Here is an 18457-nt window from a genome sequence, read left to right on the forward strand (position 1 = left end):
ATGAGGGTCATTTACCCTGACCTCTTTGCGGTGCATGGGAAGAGTAACACAGGTCTTAATCACAGGGTGATGCGGAGGGGAAACTTAAGTTTCTGTAGAGCATTTTACACTGAAGAAGCCTTTGGGTGAAGATTTTTGGGCGAAGAGGTTGAATACAGAATTAATGAATTTATAGAACCGTACCCCTTCAGGTGGCTCTGTGGGTTAAACCACTGAGCCTAGGGCTTGCTGATCAGAAGGTCGGCGGTTCTAATCCCTGTGACGGGGTGAGCTCCCGTTGCTCTGTCCCAGCTCCTGCCAACCTAGCAGTTTGAAAGCACGTCAAAATGCAAGTAGATAAATAGGAACCGCTACAGCGGGAAGGTAAGCGGCGTTTTCGTGTGCTGCTCTGGTTCGCCAGAAGCGGCTTAGTCATGCTGGCCACATGACCTGGAAGCTATACGCTGGCTCCCTCGGCCAATAATGCGAGATGAGCACGCAACCCCAGAGTCGGTCACGACTGGACCTAATGGTCAGGGGTCCCTTTACCATTACCCCTTCTCTCAAAGAGCAGTTTAATAAAATATTTCACTTAAGTAGATGCAGCTGCCATGAGATAAACAGGAGTAGTTTACTCTCCCCTGTTGTTGGCACTGCAGATATACCGCCTTTGCTGCCTTTTCAGGTCCGTTTTGGCTGCTGAGATTTTCGGAAATGCAGCTTCGGGCAGGAGGCGGAGCCTGGGAGGGCTCTCTATTGAAAGCTGCAGGGAGGGAGTTGTCAGCCAATGGAAGGAGAGGGAGGTGGAGCCGTTTGCTCACGTGCAGCGGAAGAGACGCTTGTTCCCGGGCGGCGCTCGCGGGAAGCTGCAGTTCCAGGCGGGGAGTGGCGAAGTTTGCGCGCGCGGGGTGGAGGAAGCCGCTTGTGCGGGAGTCCTTCCTGGCTGCAGTTCTTGGCGTCGGGTGCGAGGATGAGCGAGCAAGAGGAAGAAGCGTGATCTACAGAGGAGGTGAGCAACCCCCGGGGCCTGGCTTGACTGTTGAGGTTCTTCCTAGAGGAGTGTCGTTTGCAAAAGTTAAGAGTGCCTCACGCGCCCCGCTGGGAATTGTGGTGAAGCAGATTGAGGGTGCAACCCCGCGCAGCGTTGCTTAGCTGGGAGTCAGCGTTGTTAAACATGCAAGTAAACATCCTTAGTAAAAAGTTGCCGGCCAAATACCTCTGGAAAGCTTTACGTTGTAGAGAACACAGCGTGGTAGCACAGTAGTTAGTCATCCCGTTATTCTCCTACCTAAGCACCTGAGAGCCGTCTCTGAGGACTGAATATACGAATTGTTTATACACTGAAAGTGACTGAGCGCTTGGACATCTGCGCAAATAAGGGGTGAATGAAAAGACAGTTTATTTGCCCTGAAATCATGTCTGCATTGAGCGTTTTGCATTGGGGAGGGGGCGCATTGCTTAATTCTTTTGCTACTGTGCGCGACCTGGACCTGCCCTGAAGCACAATTAGAAACAGGAGCCCTGTATAGGTAGCAGCTTCTCCACCGCTCTCCAGGCCTGCAACATGGTGCCATTGCATGTACTTCATACTTATAACTAAAATTTATCTGCTGCTACATTACCTTTCATGGGAATTGGCGCTCGGGTGGCAAGAGTCCAGACCAGGGATGGAGAACCCCTTTCAGCCTGAGGGCCACATTCCCTTCTGGACAGCTTTCTACGGGTCACAGGCCAGCTGTGGGCAGGACTTGGAGGCAAAAGTGGTTGGAGCAAGGGATGTCACATTTACCGTAGGTTAGTTTTTACACTTTTATTCACACACCTCTTTGTCCCCAATTCATACAAACAAAATGCATTATCAGAGTTCAAGGACACCTTCCAGCCACACACCCCAGCCCCAAAAGGTGTGTGTGAAGTGATGGGTTTGACTTGGGAGAAACAGGTGTTGCCTGGGAAGAGATCCAAGCGCCAGACAGGCCTGGAGGGCCAGCTTCAGCCCCCAGGCTTGTTTCCTCACCTCAGTCTCTGGTCCAGACAAATCCCTTTCACAGGCTGCCAGAGGTGTCTCTTGCCAGGACAACAATCCATGCAGAAAATTCAGAGGAGGTAAGAGATCAACTCTTCCCCTTTCCCGGAGAACTTGCGGGAGTTGATTGAGTGCCGCTCCAGGCAAACTTCCCATGTGCCCCTTGAGCAAATGGACTAGTGGCACAGCCCCTGTCAGGATTTAACAGGCCTGATGCTTGCTGAGCATGTTCAGCGCTTTACTTTCTCATGATCCTGCCTCCCACTGCAACAATCCTCTACCCACTTTCTTGGGAGTAAGCACCATTCAACCCTATGGGATGGACTTCTGCATAGACATGTATGTTGTCAGTCCTACTTTGCAGGCAAGTTTCCCTAGCTGGACATTCTTGGGCTGGAGATAATTGATTGGGTTGTTTTTAATAGTTTTTAATAGTTGCCTGCGCTTTATTGTACAGTTGGTTTGATCAGGGATGCTAACAAAAAATATAACAGCGAGTGTATTGTAAACAGTGTTGAGAGCTTGTTACAGGGTTATAGATTTTAGCAAGCCAAGAAGTCTTGCTTCTCTCCCTTTTTACATAAAACTAGTGCTCCTCTTTGTGCCCTGTCCTGAGCAACACCAGCTGGACTTTCATAGTCCAGGCCCTTCCGTGTCTCCTAGGTTTGCCTGTCTCTCTTCTTCTTGTCATCCCTGTTGATGTAATGAAATTAGAATGAGTAGACTACTGAACCTGAGCCATTATGTAACCTATTCTGTGAGAATCAGAAAGCCCATATATGAGCTCACTCCCTTTTCTTGTAGGCGGATCAATCACAATATAACTGCTGCAAAGGGATTACCATACTTTTCTATCTACAAGACAAGGTTTTTTTACTCTAAAATTATGTTCAAAAACTTGCATTTTATACAAGGATAGTGAATGGGGTGGACAGGTGATTGGCTGCAGCTGTGAGCAGGAGCTGATCAGCAATGATTGTTGCCTGCTAGAAGGGCTGATTTGGATTGGCTGCTGCTTCTCTAATTGGGTTGGTGATTGGCTTCTGCAGCAAACACTGCTGTTGATTGGCTGTCGCTGCTGCGATTGGTTTTTGCTGAGGAAGGGTCTGTTTGCGATTGGCTGTTGCTGTGGCAAGTGGACAATTGTCTGCGGCCAGTGATTGTCAGCGTTGATGATGGTGTGAGTGAGCGATTTTTGGCAACACCCCCCCCCCCAAAAAGCTGTAAAACTCTGGGCAATCTTCTGCAAAAAAAGGTCAACAACTCTGAGCCATCTCCCCCCCCTTTTCTTAAATTTGAGTAGATGGGGGAGTCTTAGATGGAATAATAATAATAATAATAATAATAATAATAATTTATTATTTATACCCCGCCCATCTGGCCGGGTCTCCCCAGCCACTCTGGGCGGCTTCCAACAAAAGAATAAAACACAATAATCTATTAAACATTAAAAGCCTCCCTGAACAGGGCTGCCTTCAGATGTCTTCTAAAAGTCTGGTAGTTGTTTTCCTTTTTGACATCTGTTGGGAGGGCGTTCCATAGGGTAGGCGCCACCACCGAGAAGGCCCTCTGCCTAGTTCCCTGCAACTTGGCTTCTCGCAACGAAGGAACCGCCGGAAGGCCCTCGGTGCTGGACCTCAGTGTCCGGGCAGAATGATGGAGGTGATGGAGTACAGTAATTCTAAGTTCCCATGTTGTGAAAGCTGTTTCCTGAAATAGAAGGAAATGGGGTCTCCTGAAGCAGCTAAGAGGATCCTCCCAGCGTGGATGACAAAGAGGGCGACTGAGCCAGCACAGCAAGCAGGGATGAAGCTAAAGAGAAGGAAGAAGGCAGCTTTGGCAAAGTAAGTTGCTTTTGTTTGTGTTTCTTTTAACCCAAGGAAGGAAGGTTGGGTTTCACTTTGGCCTCTACTTGGAAGTTTCTGTGGGGCTCAAAACCATGACCGTGAGGTTAAGAGCCTTGTGCTCTACCAACTGAGCTATCCCAGTCTTCCATCTATGTGTTTGACTTTGTCTGCATGTTGATGGGAGGGGCTGTAGCTCCATGTTATGGCAGAAGGTCCCAGGTTTTCTCCCTGGCATGTTGAGTTAGAGCTCGGAGAACCCCGAAACCCTGGAGATTTTGCTGCCAGCCAGTGTAGACAATACTACTCTAGATGGTCTGACGTAGTTTAGGACAGTTTCCTCTATAAAACATGGACTATCTTTTATGTTGGTCGCTCCCAAAGAAAGGCAGAATAACTGGCACGTTGGCAGTCTTGTCTTTGTTCCCTCCATCCTTAATGGGTTTGGAAAGCATTGCCTTATACACTTTGAACACGTTCAGGTTGTTGTGTGCCCAGTGATGGTGGCAGGGAGGGGAGGGAGGGGACCACGGAATAGAACCTATTGCAGATTTTGGTGCCAATGTTGCTATGCCAACAGCACTGACCATGCCGATTCAGCTAGAAGCTTGCCTGCAGTCTTGTGTGAATTTGTGGGTGTCGGCTGTGCTGCTTGTGTGTTCCAGTTGCTCGTAAATGTTTCGGTGCAGAAACAGTCTGGTCCAGTCCCATCTCACCTGCTCCATTCTAGGTTTTCATTCGTTAAGTTTATAAGCTCCCCACACCACCCAACGCACATACATTTCCTTTCTAAATTCTGTTACCAAACAATAGTGCTACTGTGCATTTATGGTTGATTTCAGCCTTATCTCTAAATGGCAAACACCATCTGGTTGCAGAAAATAAAGTTTTGGTGTGTATGTGCATGTACTTTCCAAACTATCTTGTCTGGTTTTTAGATTTCATGGAACATTTTTTTGCTGTTGCAGATTTGAGACTATCTATTGTATGAATGAAGCTGAGCTAGTAGATGCAGCTCTTTGCATTATGGCCGAGGTGAGCACTTAGGGGCATGTTATCCCAGTTGTGGGTATTTGCACCTTCACTCCATCTGATGATTTTTGGTTGACCCTCTTCCGTTAATCCTTCTCTCAGTAGAACTGGCAGAGAATTACATTGTGACTGAAACGTAGTTTATATTTGCTGTGCCCCCTTCTCTGAGAAACACAGCAGTGGCTCCAGCGTGTTTCTTTGGCCATGGAGAATCACTTGCAATTTTGAAGACGGACCAGGATTTTGAATGGACTCATCATTCATAATGAGCATGTATTCCTACCGGTACTTCCCTGGGCTGGACATAAAAATGATGCATTTATTCATTGTTTGGCAACTGTACCTGAAGACGGGAGTGAATAAACTTTTTTGACCTCCACTTTTAGCTCCCTGCCCTTTTGCAGGCCAACTTTGACAGGGGAGTGTGGCCACCCACCTGTCACCATTATTTTTGAAAATATTTGTAATAACATATTGACCATGTCAGTTGATGCCTAGGGAAGGTCAATTTTGCTTTCTGTAGTGTTTAGGTATGCTATAGTTCCCTGCAGGTAACACTTTTGCACACCTGAACTAAACAAGATTGATCGCCCCCTTCTATCCACTGTTGTGCAGGGAGGTCAATCCTAGTTTCAGCTGCAAAAGCAGCTGATCTAGCTGCAGCTTCAACTCTCCTGCACTGGACATCAGATGTGGTTTAGGGAAAATGGCCTGGTGGTCCAAATTTGGCCCACGTGGTGGATGGAGGTTCTCTAAGAAATTGCTACCTAGCATGCAAAAATGTGTACTTAACATTATTCTTTTATTTGCTAGAATTGCAAGGCCAAGGAAGCAGAGACAACTTCGTCAGAAGATGAGTCCCAAGAGCCTCAGCAAGTGCTGGAAAATCCTCTCTGCGGTTCAGTTAGTGGCAGCCACCAAGGCAGAAGAACTCCCAGTGTTGGAGCCAAACCCCCAAAGGAGTTGAAGGCTTTAGGCTGCAGTGAGAAGACTAAATCTGAAGAGGAGGAGGATGCCTTAAAATATGTCCGGGAGATCTTCTTTACTTAACTTTAAAGCATAAGCGGATAATGCCTTATTTGAGACTGTGGCAATTTGGACACATGAAAGTCACGAGGATCGGTTGCCCATCCCTGTTCTGTAAAGGATTGCTAAGATAATGTTGGTGAAGCACTTAAAAAAAGTTTTTTTTTAAAGGGGGATACAGAACTGGTAGATAAGATAAAATGCCTCCAATTGATATTTGTTCTGTTTTTAATAAGTCACACCGAGTAGTGTTTAACAAAACTTTAATTTCAATATCTCTTGTATAAGTAACAAAACTTGGGTTTGGCCACAACACACTTGAAAAACTGTTCTTTGGCTACAATTGTATGTTAAGTTTCCCAAATGCTTTGTTTACACTTAATAGGAACTGAAGGAAAAGAAAAACCTCCCAGCATCACATAGCAATATGGCTACGCATCAGCATATATATAATTTAGAGAATGCTCCCCACTTTTATCAGTCACTATCAGTATTCTCATAATAGCAGCAGCAGCAGCTAGGTGTCTGCAACGTGTGTTCAAACCATATAAACGAATTATTTTGCAAACTAAATACAAAGGAAACCAGGAATCTTGCACATGGCAGAGATGGGGGGGGGGGGCTGTGACCCTGGAGTAAGATTCCCATAGTCCCTCCTAGGACTGGTGGGAGCTGGCAGTCCCAACAGCATCAGGAGGGCTGCAAGGTCCCCACCCCAAGCATAAAAGCAGCAGCCCTGTGCACTGTTACGTTTGATTGATGGCATGAATAAATGGAATATTAGCAGCCATCTGTACACAGGGAAGTGAAGTAATTCTGGCTCCTGTTCATTGAACCTGTCTTTGGTTGAAAGCTAGAAAATACACAACCACGTCCAACTTTCAGCGCCTTTGATCAATACAAAAGTTGTAAAAGAACACTGTATATCACTTTTTTGAAAAAAAAACAAAACCCAAAACTTGTGCAACATTAGCATGGTAGTGGTAGAACAGCATGCTACAGTGGTAGTCTCAGCAGGGATGAAGGTGCCTCTTGCTCTGATGAGGACCACTCCCCCCTCAAGTTTTTGCTCTCATTACGAGTTTGGAGAAAAGCAGCAGGAGGATAAGTCTCTTCAAAGCAGTGAGTGACTCATGCTGTACTTTCTCTAAACCTCAGCACAGATGAGAAAACTGTTTTGCATATGCCAGAGGATGGGGCAATTGATGACCACAAATAATGACTAGGCTTGTAAGTCAAAAAAATGACTTGAGAGATACCTGTACTACTAAGTTTATCTTCTATTGGTAATTTTTTTTCTAAACAGTTTGGATGCCCAGCAAAATTTCAATACTGCCAAGCAGCAGTTAGCTACTGCTGACTTTTAAAGAGCCATGTATTGATCACACCTAAATGAGTGCTTGATTGAAGAAGGCACCAATCATGCAATCTCTCCCTCCCTCCCCCGGCACTTAATAAGATAAAGAGAGAAATATCTGTGTGCTGGGAGTGCCAACGCTTCCCCCCAACATGCTCATCATTCATGTGAGGGCTGGAAAGGCATCAGGGTCACTGGATCCACTTATCTTTTAAATCCACTACAGCATTTGGTACCCCCAGGCAGGAACTTCACATATTTACACAGGAAAGATTTGTCCTTTGGGTAGAACATCCTTGCGATGTGCAAGGAACAGGACAATAAAGATCAAGTGGAGTAGCATCAAAATGTGAGCCCCAGCTAGGGCTACAAAAACCTCTCCAAATTCAGAGACCCTTATCCATGGCTCAGTGTGGAAGATGAACAAAGCGAGACCAACGGGCAACACCAAGCTGCTAATGGCCAAAAGGATGCAGGCCAGTTTGAATCCATCTCTGTCTTTCAAGCACAGGGCTTGCAAAACAACAGTGGCAACAAAGAGGCACAAGACTGGCGTAGAATACACACAGACCCTTGACAACACCAGTGCAACGTTGTTGATGCCCACCTCCTCCAAGTTCTTGAAGCATTCCAGTTTTTCTGCTTCCTGGTCCCACAAGCAGAAGTTGTAGAAGCCAATTTTTTTGGTGGGAGAGTCCACAATATCCCCAGCTTTCCAGATGAGGGCATAAAGCAGCAGAGCTACATAGCCAATTGCCAAGAAGAGATTATTCAGGTAGAAAAGCCATGGGCCAAACCTTGGCCACTGCAGACTAGTGCTGGGCTTAGCGATGTCTTTCGAGCATTTCTGTTGTATTTTCATCCTGGCCACCTGGTAGGAGAAAAATCACAAGTTTCAGTTTCAAGGGGTCAAATCCCCACTTAGCCTAGCCCCAAAGCCCACTTGGTGATATTAGGCCAGTCATATTCTCCGCCCGAGAGGATAAATAGCACAGAAAGGTGGAAAGACCATGTATGCCACCCAGAGCTTTTTAAAAGATAAAACATGCAGCTGGTTAATATATGTAAGTGTAGGGACAGTCTGGATTGACAGGTGTATGAAGTGCAGGAGGTATGCTAGTTACAGACTCTCTAAAAACAATAGGAGTAGGGAAAACAGGAAGAAGCTTTATAGTCACAGCCTCCCAGCAAGTTCCCCCCCCCCCAAACAAGAGAGTTGAGTTTCAAGGGGGTGGGCATCCCGGAAAACTTAGGCAATCCCATCCACCACCGACCCCGAATGTGTTTTTAAGTATACGCAATTTTGGCTTTGTGTGCTATCCCTGTAATCGCCTGTAATCGATAACTCGGGATTCAACATTGAGAGGTTCTGTGCACAACTTATCTTTACAGTGCTCAGCAGCATTTCCTGGTGGAGGGTGGTGGTTGTATGACGGGAACACCAGCTGGTGATTTAGCTTTCAAACAGCTACAAAAATGCTGCTACTGCAAGGAGTTCTTTCATTAACACCGGGAGTGGTGGGGAGATACATGCAACATTCAAATGTTCCTGTTGCCACTGATGACATGGGTGCTATTGAATAGGAATGGGGGGGGGCATATTCCACTGCTTGCAGACTACAGTAATGGATGTGACGACATGTTGCCTTTTCCCAGCACTAAGATTAATGTGGTTTAAATGGGAAGGGCGAGGTGAGCAGCGTGGGTGCAAAATCCTGCAAAAAGCACCCCTACCTTGAACTGTGTGTGGGACCCTACAAAGTTATTCATGGGGATTGATGCAAAAGGATGCTTTTACTTCCAGTTGCAAAACATTTAAGTGACATTTGGTACATAAGGTACCAGAGTAATTTAAGACTGCTGTGACTAAGAAAAGGATTACAAAATCGAACTCATTGGCCTCGTTTGCATGCAAGGCTCTCTTGGGATTTTGAGAACGTGTCATGGATATCAGTCACAGGACAGCTGCTGTGGGGGCATGACATCACAAAATGCCTCTTGTGGGAGCATGACTTACTACAAACTGGCCATTGTATCTAAAAGAATGTAAAAAGGCAGGACCAGAAAATGGTACAGGTATGTCCCATCTATCAATGGGAAACAGACACCTATATCAGCCATCACAGTGAAAAGCTTATTTGTATCTCCTCTGTTCAGAACGGAAGGGATGGTAGGTGTCCAATCCTGTCATCCAGTGAAAATGGGGCCATGTTTAAAGAGGAACTGCTGGAAATACTGGTGCCTGCGAATGCAATGCTGATGACCCATCTGGGAAGCAATGGTTTGTTTAACTTAGTTGCCCTGCAGATGACTGAACAAACCATGGCTTGTTTCTTCAAAGGTTGGCTTATTTTTGGCTGCTTTTGCCTTGTGAGTAGCCAAACAACCCATGGTTAAAGCAAGGCGCTGGCTTCCCACACACCGCCGAGTCATAGCTAATATTTAATACACCATAGTTTAACAAACCATGGCTTAGTGTTATACAAATCAGGCCAATGTGTACTTGTCGCTTTTGCAACATCCTTTCTAAGGTTTCACTCCAGGCTAACATGATCTGGCTGGAATTTTGAAAACTGACACACATCAGGCTTCACTGTGGAAGAAAATTAAGAGCAACTATTGTCCTATTGCTCCAGATATTTTCCCTCAGTTACTCATTTATGCTGGGTGAAGAAGTCATAATCTCTATTACTTAGTACTGTCACATAGCACAATTTTTCTCTGAACAGGATAAAATTGACAAAGCTTTTGAAGATCAACAATTCATTTTTTTTTAGTAAATTGTCTTATAAGGCACCTTTGTCTGTGACTGTTGTACAAGCCAATTTGGTACCTCAAATTCAAAAGCTAAGGTGTGGATTTTAAATGATATCCTATCCTGTGGTATCAGTATCATTTTATGCTATGCTGTGGTAAAAATATACATTATATATCTGGAAATCTGATACCCTTCACGTCTCTTTCTTCTGCTTGCTGATAGAAGCAGCACTGGTTGCAACTTCTACACAATAGACATGATACTGGCAGCTATATTCTAGTAAAGTTTTACTCATACTAGTTGTCAATGTAATGCTACTAGATGCTTGCCTCCCCACCCCCACTACTAAAATGGGGAGTACTTTACACAGACCATCTAATCCAGGCATCCCCAAACTTCAGCCCTCCAGATGTTTTGGACTACAATTCCCATCTTCCCCGACCACTGGTCCTGTTAGCTAGGGACCATGGGAGTTGTAGGCCAAAACATCTGGAGGGCCGCAGTTTGGGGATGCCTGATCTAATCTATACATTACAGCAACAAACTGTGCAAGACCATCCTTTATCTGGAATCACTAGATAAAGACTGAAGTGGAGGAGGAAACAAGAGGATGACCAATACTCACCTTTTATAAGACACAACTAGTTCTAACCAGTACACAGCAACCAGCAGATCAAGGCCTCCTCCTCAATGCCTGGAATGCATCATTGTGCCACCTATGGAAAATGAGATTTCACCATGTCATCATCTGCTCAAAGTTTGAGTTGGCCGCAACATTTAATGCTGCTACTACTGCTGCTGCACTGGCAGCCAGAATGATACCATTATGGCATGGGAAATTCTAAATAACACCCCTCCTGCAGGCATATGTTAGCGAGAAAGGAAAGAAGCATATTTTAATTGACACAGTAACATAAGGGCAGGATCCAGGCAATACACAGCAATTTGAGGTTTCACTGGTTTCCATGGGCGACATTTAATGTGCCTCACATTCCCACTGAAATAAATGGGAATTAAAGGAGTCCCATTTGGCTGGATTGCATGATTGGAACTGAGCTAGAAGGGTGGATGCACCCTCCCAAGTTCCTCCCAATACCTAAGGGGAAACTCCATGTTCAGAGGCAGTAAATCTTTGATGTTCAGATTCTGGGAGGATAAGATGCTCTCTGCCCAATATGTGGGCTGGCCACTGTTGGAAACAGGATACTTAATTAAACCAAACATTTAATCTGATTCAGCAAGGCTCTTCTTGTGCACATACACTTTTTTGTTTTTGTTTTTGGGGAGGAAGCAAACTCATCAGTCTTAGCCAATACGAACACACACTTGTGCTATATACGAACTAGTAGCTTTCTAGATTTCTGTATGATTCCTTCCAAAGAATTATTTGATTTTTGGCTATCATCCAAATGCCCTTTAATGCCACCACCTTGTTGCAGAGGAAATTAAGAAATTTTCACAAACTGTGTCATTATTACTTAGCAGCTACTCACTTCCATTTTCAACTCCTTTCCCACAAGTTAACTTGCTTTATCAGCTGGAAAAATGAGTGAGCAATATTTGCTTCCCTTTCCTTTGCAGAAGCCAAACAGATGCCAGTTAAGCCTGGGTGTATACAAAAATAGGTTTTTGTTTTGGTTGCTGCTTAAGATTGCGACATTATGCTGCTCATTTTTCATTTGGATTCTGTACTTAAAGCTGGAATGTTTTTTTGTCCCCAACTCACTAGTTTCTTTGTTATTACTATAAGGTTTTAAAAAATTGACAGTAGAGTTGTAGAGCCCAAGGGTCATCTAGTCAAATCCCCTGCAATGCAGGAATCTCAACTAAATTATACATGATGTAAAAAGCAAGATCTGCAGAAGTCTCTGTAGGCAAGAGAACCTTTGATTTACACTACAGTATTTAACGTTGGATCAGGGTGGATAAAAATCAATGATTTAAAAATAAAAAGCTTTTGGATGAAAAAATCTTTCTAAAGATAGTTTTCTATTTAAGTTACATTATAATCCAAAGGCTATTCATCAGGAAAAGGATTTGTTTTAAGTTTTTCATGTGTGCTGAAACTCAGTCTAAGTTGGGGTTGTTGTTTTTTTTAAAAAAAGTTTAACCACACCAGTTAACAAACATGGAAGTTAAATAAATTGTTTAAATTGTTATTAAGGAAATGATTATTTTTCTCCTTCCAATAAAGTACAGCAGAAAAGTTGTTATAGTCAATTCCAATAAAGTACTTCCAATAAAGTACAGCAGAACAGTTAACTTACTAAAGCTCACAATAATTTCATTATTACAGTCATACCTCGACATCTGAATGACTCGACTTCCGAAGGTTTCGACTTCGGAAGTCGACAACCCCGGAAGTCTTTTCGGCACACGCGGTCTGCGCATGCGCAGAAGTGCACAAATCTTCGCGCATGCGCAGAACGGGCGCTTCAACTTCCAAAGACTCCGACATACGAAGAACGGATCGTCTTCATAAGTCGAGGTACCACTGTATCTGTCTATGTATTTCTAATAGTATAACCAAATCAGTAATTTTTGATATAACTGTAAAAACTACTCTGAAAACTTATTATTCCAAAAATAAGTTGCAAATTTTGGTTGTAAATATTAAGATTATACCAGCAGGAATGTCTTCCTGTAAAAAATAATAATATTTAAATCAAGTCTTACTGACTAGTGATTTAAATCGATTTGATTTAAATCAAATCCACCCTGCGTTGGATATATACTTTGCTTCAACACTAAAAGAAGTTTTTAATCAGTCATTCTAAACACAATAACACAACCAGCACACAAATCAAGGTGACAGATTTAAATCTGGACAGTCGGGTATCAGCTGAACAGCAGGCAAAAGATCACTGAGCTGCATTTGAAGTACAGTACTGGGGAAAGAAACCTTTGCTAGAACAAGAGTCGTCTTCTTCTTTGGTGATTACTTGTAGCCGAGTATGATTGTCTTCCAGAAACACGGTCTTAACAGTGAGTCTATAACTGACTGCAGAGGCCAAATCTGGATCCACACGTCCTTCCACAGTGGGGACATAGGTTTCTGGGCAGGAGTTGATCAGTTTGCCAAAGGTGCCTTCCTTTTAGCACGTTTTTTTCCAGAGTGCTGGGCAAGGGAAGGTTGAAGCTTCCTCCCTGTGTGTTGTCCCATGGCCAAAATATAGCTGCTCCTGAAAACCTTAGTAATGCAGGAACAGCAGGGTTACCCCAGGGCAGCAGGAAAGGCAGAACAGCCAAGGGCCACACGCAACCCCAAAGTTGCCCTGTTGTGCTGCCATCTTCATAGGAGGACCATACAGAGGGCCTTTATTGCTTGAGGATTGCTGCTTGCCTTCTTGTGACGTTTGATCTGGTTTGGAAATACTAGAAGCAAGCACCTTCCACCCACTGTTCCTTTGACCTGGCCACTCACTCCTTTCAACCTTTTCACTCTCCCTTCAAACATGTACCGTATATTCTTGCGTATAAGATAACTGGGCGTGTAAGACGACCCCCAACTTTTCCAGGGGATATACTCGCCGTATAAGAAATACGACCCGATGTATAAGACGACCCCCGACTTGAGAAGATTTTCCTGTGTTAAAAAGTAGTCTTATAGGCAGGAATATACAGTATTTGCAATTTTGCTTGTACAAACCTGTGTGTGCTTACTTGGGAGTAAAGGTCCACTAAACAGGGACCCTACTTTTGAGTAACCATGCTCTACAAATCTCATAAACACAGCAAACAATTTTATATGCATTTTATCTTGATAAAACAGTAAAATAAATTTGGATTTGGTAAGAAAGTTGGTGTTGCATACATTTCCATTTCCCCCCATGGTTTCCCCCTTCAGGGATTAAACATTTCTGGAAATTTAATATATATGTGTGTGTAATGAGGCTTATCCTAAGGTTAAGTGTGCATCAGGATAACAGCTTAAGTACATGAGACAGTTTCACAGCATTCAAAAACACTGTTTAAAAATACATAGCAATGCTCAATCCCCTAAGATAGCCTGATGTCAGAAAGGACAGCAGAGAGAGAAGATGAAGGGGAGCAGATGCAAAAGAGGAGTTTTATCTACACTGGCACTAGCAGAGTAAATATTTCAAGATGATTCATTAAGTTACAAAACAGAACATGGTTTAAACACTAATATCAAGCAAACACCTCACGTTAACAAACACAGAAACAATGCCTAACAATAAAATGCAAAACATACCATTACCCCTCTATACCATTACCCCTCCAGGCGGGAGGCAGGTAAAAGCAAGTGTTGAAATTCTGAATATCTGAACTGTTTTCTATAGGGCAACAGCAATCACTCCTTCAGAGAACACAAACAGATGGAAACAGTAGTTTCCAACGCCTGGACTGTACAGCACTGTAGACTGCGTTTTTGTCCAATTGGCTAGTTGCTTTCCTATCTAAATGTCAATCACTGCTACCACTTCGCTTATTGGCTAAAAACAGGAAAGGAGGGAACCAAACAAACCAGACTTTGCCCCATCGGTACCTCCAGCTCTACAAAGCCTGCAATAAACAATTTTTAAGCACTGAAATCTCAGCGTTCTGCCATTAGGGGTGGGAGGACTGATCCCCCCCCGTGCGGACGCCAGTGGGCTGGGCAAGACCACAGTCCCTAGGGAGATTGCGTGCATTTTTCCCAAAGACGGAGAGGGAGGAGAAATACTGTAAACAGGAATATTGTAAGGAGGAGATCGCGGCCAGGGGGCTTTGAAGACGAGACCCTCCTGCCAGGAGCAAATCATCACCTAAAATAACTACATAGATGGCTACTCACTTCGCAAGCTTTCAAATTCACCGAGGCACTTCGAGAGGCTGAATGTTAAGCAAAAGCAAAAGCAAAAGCAGAATCAGCTGGCTGGACTGCGCCAAGGGGAGGTACGAGGGAAAAGCTTAGAAGGAAAAGTTCGCTGAAAGGGGGGGTGGGGTGGAGCCAGGCGAAAATTAACGGGCAAGAGAGATAAGCAGGAAGGAGAACAATAGTGAGCCAGGGACGGGGAAGGAGGAAGTTTTGTCGAGAAAACAAAACAAGCCCGAAGTGAACGGAAGGCGGGGCGGGAGGCAAGTGGCTTAAGGGTACAGAGGGGGAAAGCGGGTTCTCCATCATGGAGAGCACGTGTTGCGGAGGGGCTAACAAGACAAGCCCTGTTGCTGGGCGGGTTAGTTTGGATGGCCACTGTTGTGATTGGACCCTTCCTGTTGCAGGGCTAATACTGATGTTGCGAGTTGTTGATTGACAGCCATAGCCTTTAAAACTCCAGGCACACATCGCGAGTCTGTCTTTTACTTTTGCTGTCTGCAAGGGATGTCTCACCTGCCCTCCCTCTTTTCGGGGTTTTGCGTCTGACCTTGCTATGCCTGTCACGGGTTGCCTGCCTTGGGGCAGGGTAGGAATTTTGCCCATTTATCTGATGCCATTGGGTTTTTGCCTACTGTCTAGCAAATCGTCATAGCTTGTAAGGTTGCTGTTAGGCATTGGTTAAAATTTGGTTGGTGGAGGGGTAAGGAATCAGCTGCGGATGTCAGTTCTGTCCCAGGGCGGGGGGGGGGGGGACAGATAGATGGAACCAATGCCTAAGGAACCGCTCACATCGATTGTATTTAAATAAAGTTGTGGCCAAAATTATGCCCAAAACCTTAAACTGAAATTCTGTGTGATGTGTGAATTTATTTGGGGGGGGGTGGTCTTGGGACCTCGTCACGCAAATGGGGATAGGCAGAAGCTGGAGACCTGCAGCAAGGGGAGTGGGCCTATTCCAGGATCTGTTCGGGAAGAGAACAGGAAAAACAAGACTCGGGGAAAGGTTCAAGCCTTCCTGAGGTTTTTTTCTCCGGGGTGGGGGTGAGCAAAGGCCAGGTGCAGAAAGAGGGTTTCCAAACTGACCTCCGGGAGGCGCTGTTCTCACCCGCCACCGCAAAAATGAGGCGCCCCGTCACTGAGCGACCAAATGCCCTCCCCAAACTTGGCCTCACCCCTCTTTTCCACCTCAGGGGGAGCAATTCGTGGCGGATATGGCTGGACACCGGCCCCAAGTGTATGGGAATGGGTGCGCCATGCTGCTTCCCACCCTCGGAAACCCTCGTCGCTCTTCAGGCCTTCCAGACGTTGGGTTGGGTTTAACGCCAAGCGTGTTCCAGAAGCAGCGTTTCCACGCGCTGCCGGAAAATAGCCGGACATGCTGGAAGCCAGCCCCCCCCCTCCCCGAAAACTATTTGCTGTCTTTTTATTATTTCCAATGCTTGGAAAAAAAACCTGCCCACCCGGCGTTGGAGAAAAGCGAGACCACCACTAAGCGAAAATCGACAGCAAATACACTAGTTGCTTCTCTTCCTCCAGAGTTGTGGGTAAACCTGCGCAAAGCGACACCGAAAAAGCCTCTCGAGTTGCCCAAAGTCGGAACGACGAGCTAACTGGTTGTCGTGAAACACTGGCGTGAATCTCCGCGTCCCCAATCCCAAATTATTCCTTTAAAAATTCTCAATGCTCTATAATAAAAAGAAAAGCGCAAGGAAGCGGGGATCAAAAAGGAAGAACATTTACTGTACTTGCTTGCGGAGCTCGGCGGTGGCGAGAAGCGCTGCCCTCCAGCGATCTAAACGCTTGTTTACTGTACTTGCTTGTTTTGAGAAAAAGCAATCACATGCCGCACTCTCAGCAGATTTCTCTTTCGTTTTCTGTCTGATTGGTCTTCTCACGGATAGGGAGCGTTTTCTGTTGCGCTCCGAGCTGCATGATCTATTTTTTGTGTGTGAAAGTTGACGACGTTTTACCTAGTTCTTGCGTCTCTACCTCCCGCTAATCTTATCAGGCGTTACCAATGAGCTTCATTTTAAGTCGATCAGGGATGCAAAACAAAGCTTCCCGCGGGGGGGGGGGCGGCTTTTTTTTAAAACGCAGCTGCACAACAGGCGGCGATAAGGGGTGATTTTTTTTTCCTGGAAATGGGAGGGTGTGCTTCTCATGCGGTTTCTTAAAAGCAACAAGAGCCTTTTCAGAAAACAAAACGGAAACCTTTCTGTAGAGATACACCGTGACATGGGCGTAGCCAGCGTTTTTGTTGGGAGGGGAGACTTTTGTTAGCGGGGGCAGAACTTCATAAGTACCGTGATAGCAAAGGGATGAACGCTTCATTAGAGTACAGTAGTAGCGAGTCCAAGTGCATGCGCAGAAGTAGCAGGCAAGTGCAAAATCTGACGTCGTCTCAGGGCTTTTATCCCCCGGCTGCTTGTTGTAGGGCACTTGAAACTGCCTCTGTAAGGCAGTCATAAAGTTACTTAGCAGCTGAGTATTGCTCAACCATAATATGGCCTGGTGGGTTGTTGCTAGAGTCATAATTTGGCCACTATCACATGGAAACATTATGCTGGTGCTCTCAAATTTATCCTAGTAATTCCAGACTCTTTCGGTGGTAACTGATTTATAATCAATACGGATTTATATGTGCTTAAAACACACACACACAAATACTCATCACATTGCACCTTCCTGTCATTTCATGCATGTTGCACACTCCTGTGTGGGATCTCAGTGCAATTCCTCATAATGGTATCAGAGTTGGCTCTTTTGAATTCATTGGTTTCATCAATGCAAATTTCAAAAAGTTTATTGTACCAATCTAAAAACAACAATCCACAGGTGTACCCAGGTTTCTTTGCTGCAGCAAGAGGATTGCAGCAAGGTGCTAAAATGCAGGGAGTGGGGGCATATCCTGTAAGAAGACTGGACCAGCACAGCTAACCACAGCATTGCAGTGCCCTGTAGCACTATGATGCACAACTGAATATGAAGCCCCTCACAATGCTAACAATGGGACATTTAGTCTGCTTTCCCTTCCTAACTACCCTAACTTTGTTGATGCAAAGTGGAGGTCAGGGCCAGCCCAACCATGAGGCCAGTTGAGGCAACAGCCTCAGGCAGCAAGATCCACAGGGGCAGCAGATCCCCATGTAGATTTTTATTCCCTTTTTCCTGATGTAGATCTTCACTCACCCCTTCTTCCCTGGTGGGGGAGCACCATTTTGTGGTTTGCCTGAGGTGCAAAAATACCAAATTGGGCTGACCCTGGTGGGGGTAACCAACATGGTGCTCGCTAGTTGTTGCGAGATGACAACCCCCATAATTCTTCATATCTAATATACAACTTGTGGGTGTTTAGTCCAATAACATATTGGCTGTCTCAGATTTAAAGTTAAGCTTAAGTCCAGGGAACCACTATCCCTACCACTATCAGCCCTTCTCTGTGACAGTCCTTCAGATATTTGAAGTGTGCTATCAACTTAAATCTTTTGAAATTATTTTGTTACCCACTTTGAGAAAAATGATATTTGCTAATCTTTTTTTTTTGTGAGTATACTTGATCCCCCCTACCTACTTTTTTCATACCAGCAAGCTTATAAAATTTATAGTTTTCCTA

General features: G+C 44.9%; 2 protein-coding genes across 9 annotated transcripts; one reads left to right on the plus strand and one right to left on the minus strand.

Annotated features, from left to right (window-relative positions):
* Positions 1–833: 833 nt before the first annotated feature.
* On the plus strand, positions 834–6121 carry CYREN (cell cycle regulator of NHEJ). 4 transcript variants are annotated; one of them, XM_088651998.1, is made up of 5 exons: positions 834–988; positions 2810–2872; positions 3725–3849; positions 4818–4884; positions 5695–6121. In XM_088651998.1, exons 3-5 carry the CDS (start codon positions 3731–3733, stop codon positions 5929–5931), a joined length of 423 nt encoding a protein of 140 aa, XP_088508124.1. In that variant the 5' UTR covers positions 834–988; positions 2810–2872; positions 3725–3730; the 3' UTR covers positions 5932–6121. The 4 variants fall into 4 exon arrangements, with proteins under 4 accessions (XP_088508124.1, XP_088508126.1, XP_034984068.2 ...); XM_088652000.1 differs by lacking the exon at positions 2810–2872 and having other exon boundaries at positions 3709–3849; XM_035128177.3 differs by lacking the exon at positions 2810–2872.
* A 32-nt stretch (positions 6122–6153) lies between these two features.
* Positions 6154–16638, minus strand: TMEM140 (transmembrane protein 140). 5 transcript variants are annotated; one of them, XM_035128170.3, is made up of 3 exons: positions 16590–16638; positions 10648–10738; positions 6154–8135 (listed from the first exon to the last, which is right to left on the minus strand). In XM_035128170.3, the coding sequence occupies exon 3, from the start codon at positions 8124–8126 to the stop codon at positions 7524–7526; it is 603 nt and encodes a 200-aa protein (XP_034984061.1). In that variant the 5' UTR covers positions 8127–8135; positions 10648–10738; positions 16590–16638; the 3' UTR covers positions 6154–7523. The 5 variants fall into 5 exon arrangements, with proteins under 5 accessions (XP_034984061.1, XP_088508122.1, XP_034984062.1 ...); XM_088651996.1 differs by lacking the exon at positions 16590–16638 and adding an exon at positions 15928–15946; XM_035128171.3 differs by lacking the exon at positions 16590–16638 and adding an exon at positions 14821–14955.
* Positions 16639–18457: the final 1819 nt, after the last annotated feature.

Source organism: Zootoca vivipara, chromosome 9 (assembly GCF_965207765.1).
Source record: "Zootoca vivipara chromosome 9, rZooViv2.hap1.1, whole genome shotgun sequence".
Lineage (NCBI taxonomy): Eukaryota > Metazoa > Chordata > Lepidosauria > Squamata > Lacertidae > Zootoca > Zootoca vivipara.

Coding starts and splice junctions, on each gene's coding strand:
- CYREN (XM_088651998.1), top strand. CDS start 3,731: ATGGGGTCTCCTGAAGCAGCTAAGAGGATCCTCCCAGCGTGGATGACA. Junction 3,850..4,817: donor AAGAAGGCAGCTTTGGCAAA/GTAAGTTGCTTT, acceptor TTGCTGTTGCAG/ATTTGAGACTATCTATTGTA. Junction 4,885..5,694: donor CTCTTTGCATTATGGCCGAG/GTGAGCACTTAG, acceptor TTTATTTGCTAG/AATTGCAAGGCCAAGGAAGC.
- TMEM140 (XM_088651997.1), bottom strand. CDS start 8,126: ATGAAAATACAACAGAAATGCTCGAAAGACATCGCTAAGCCCAGCACT.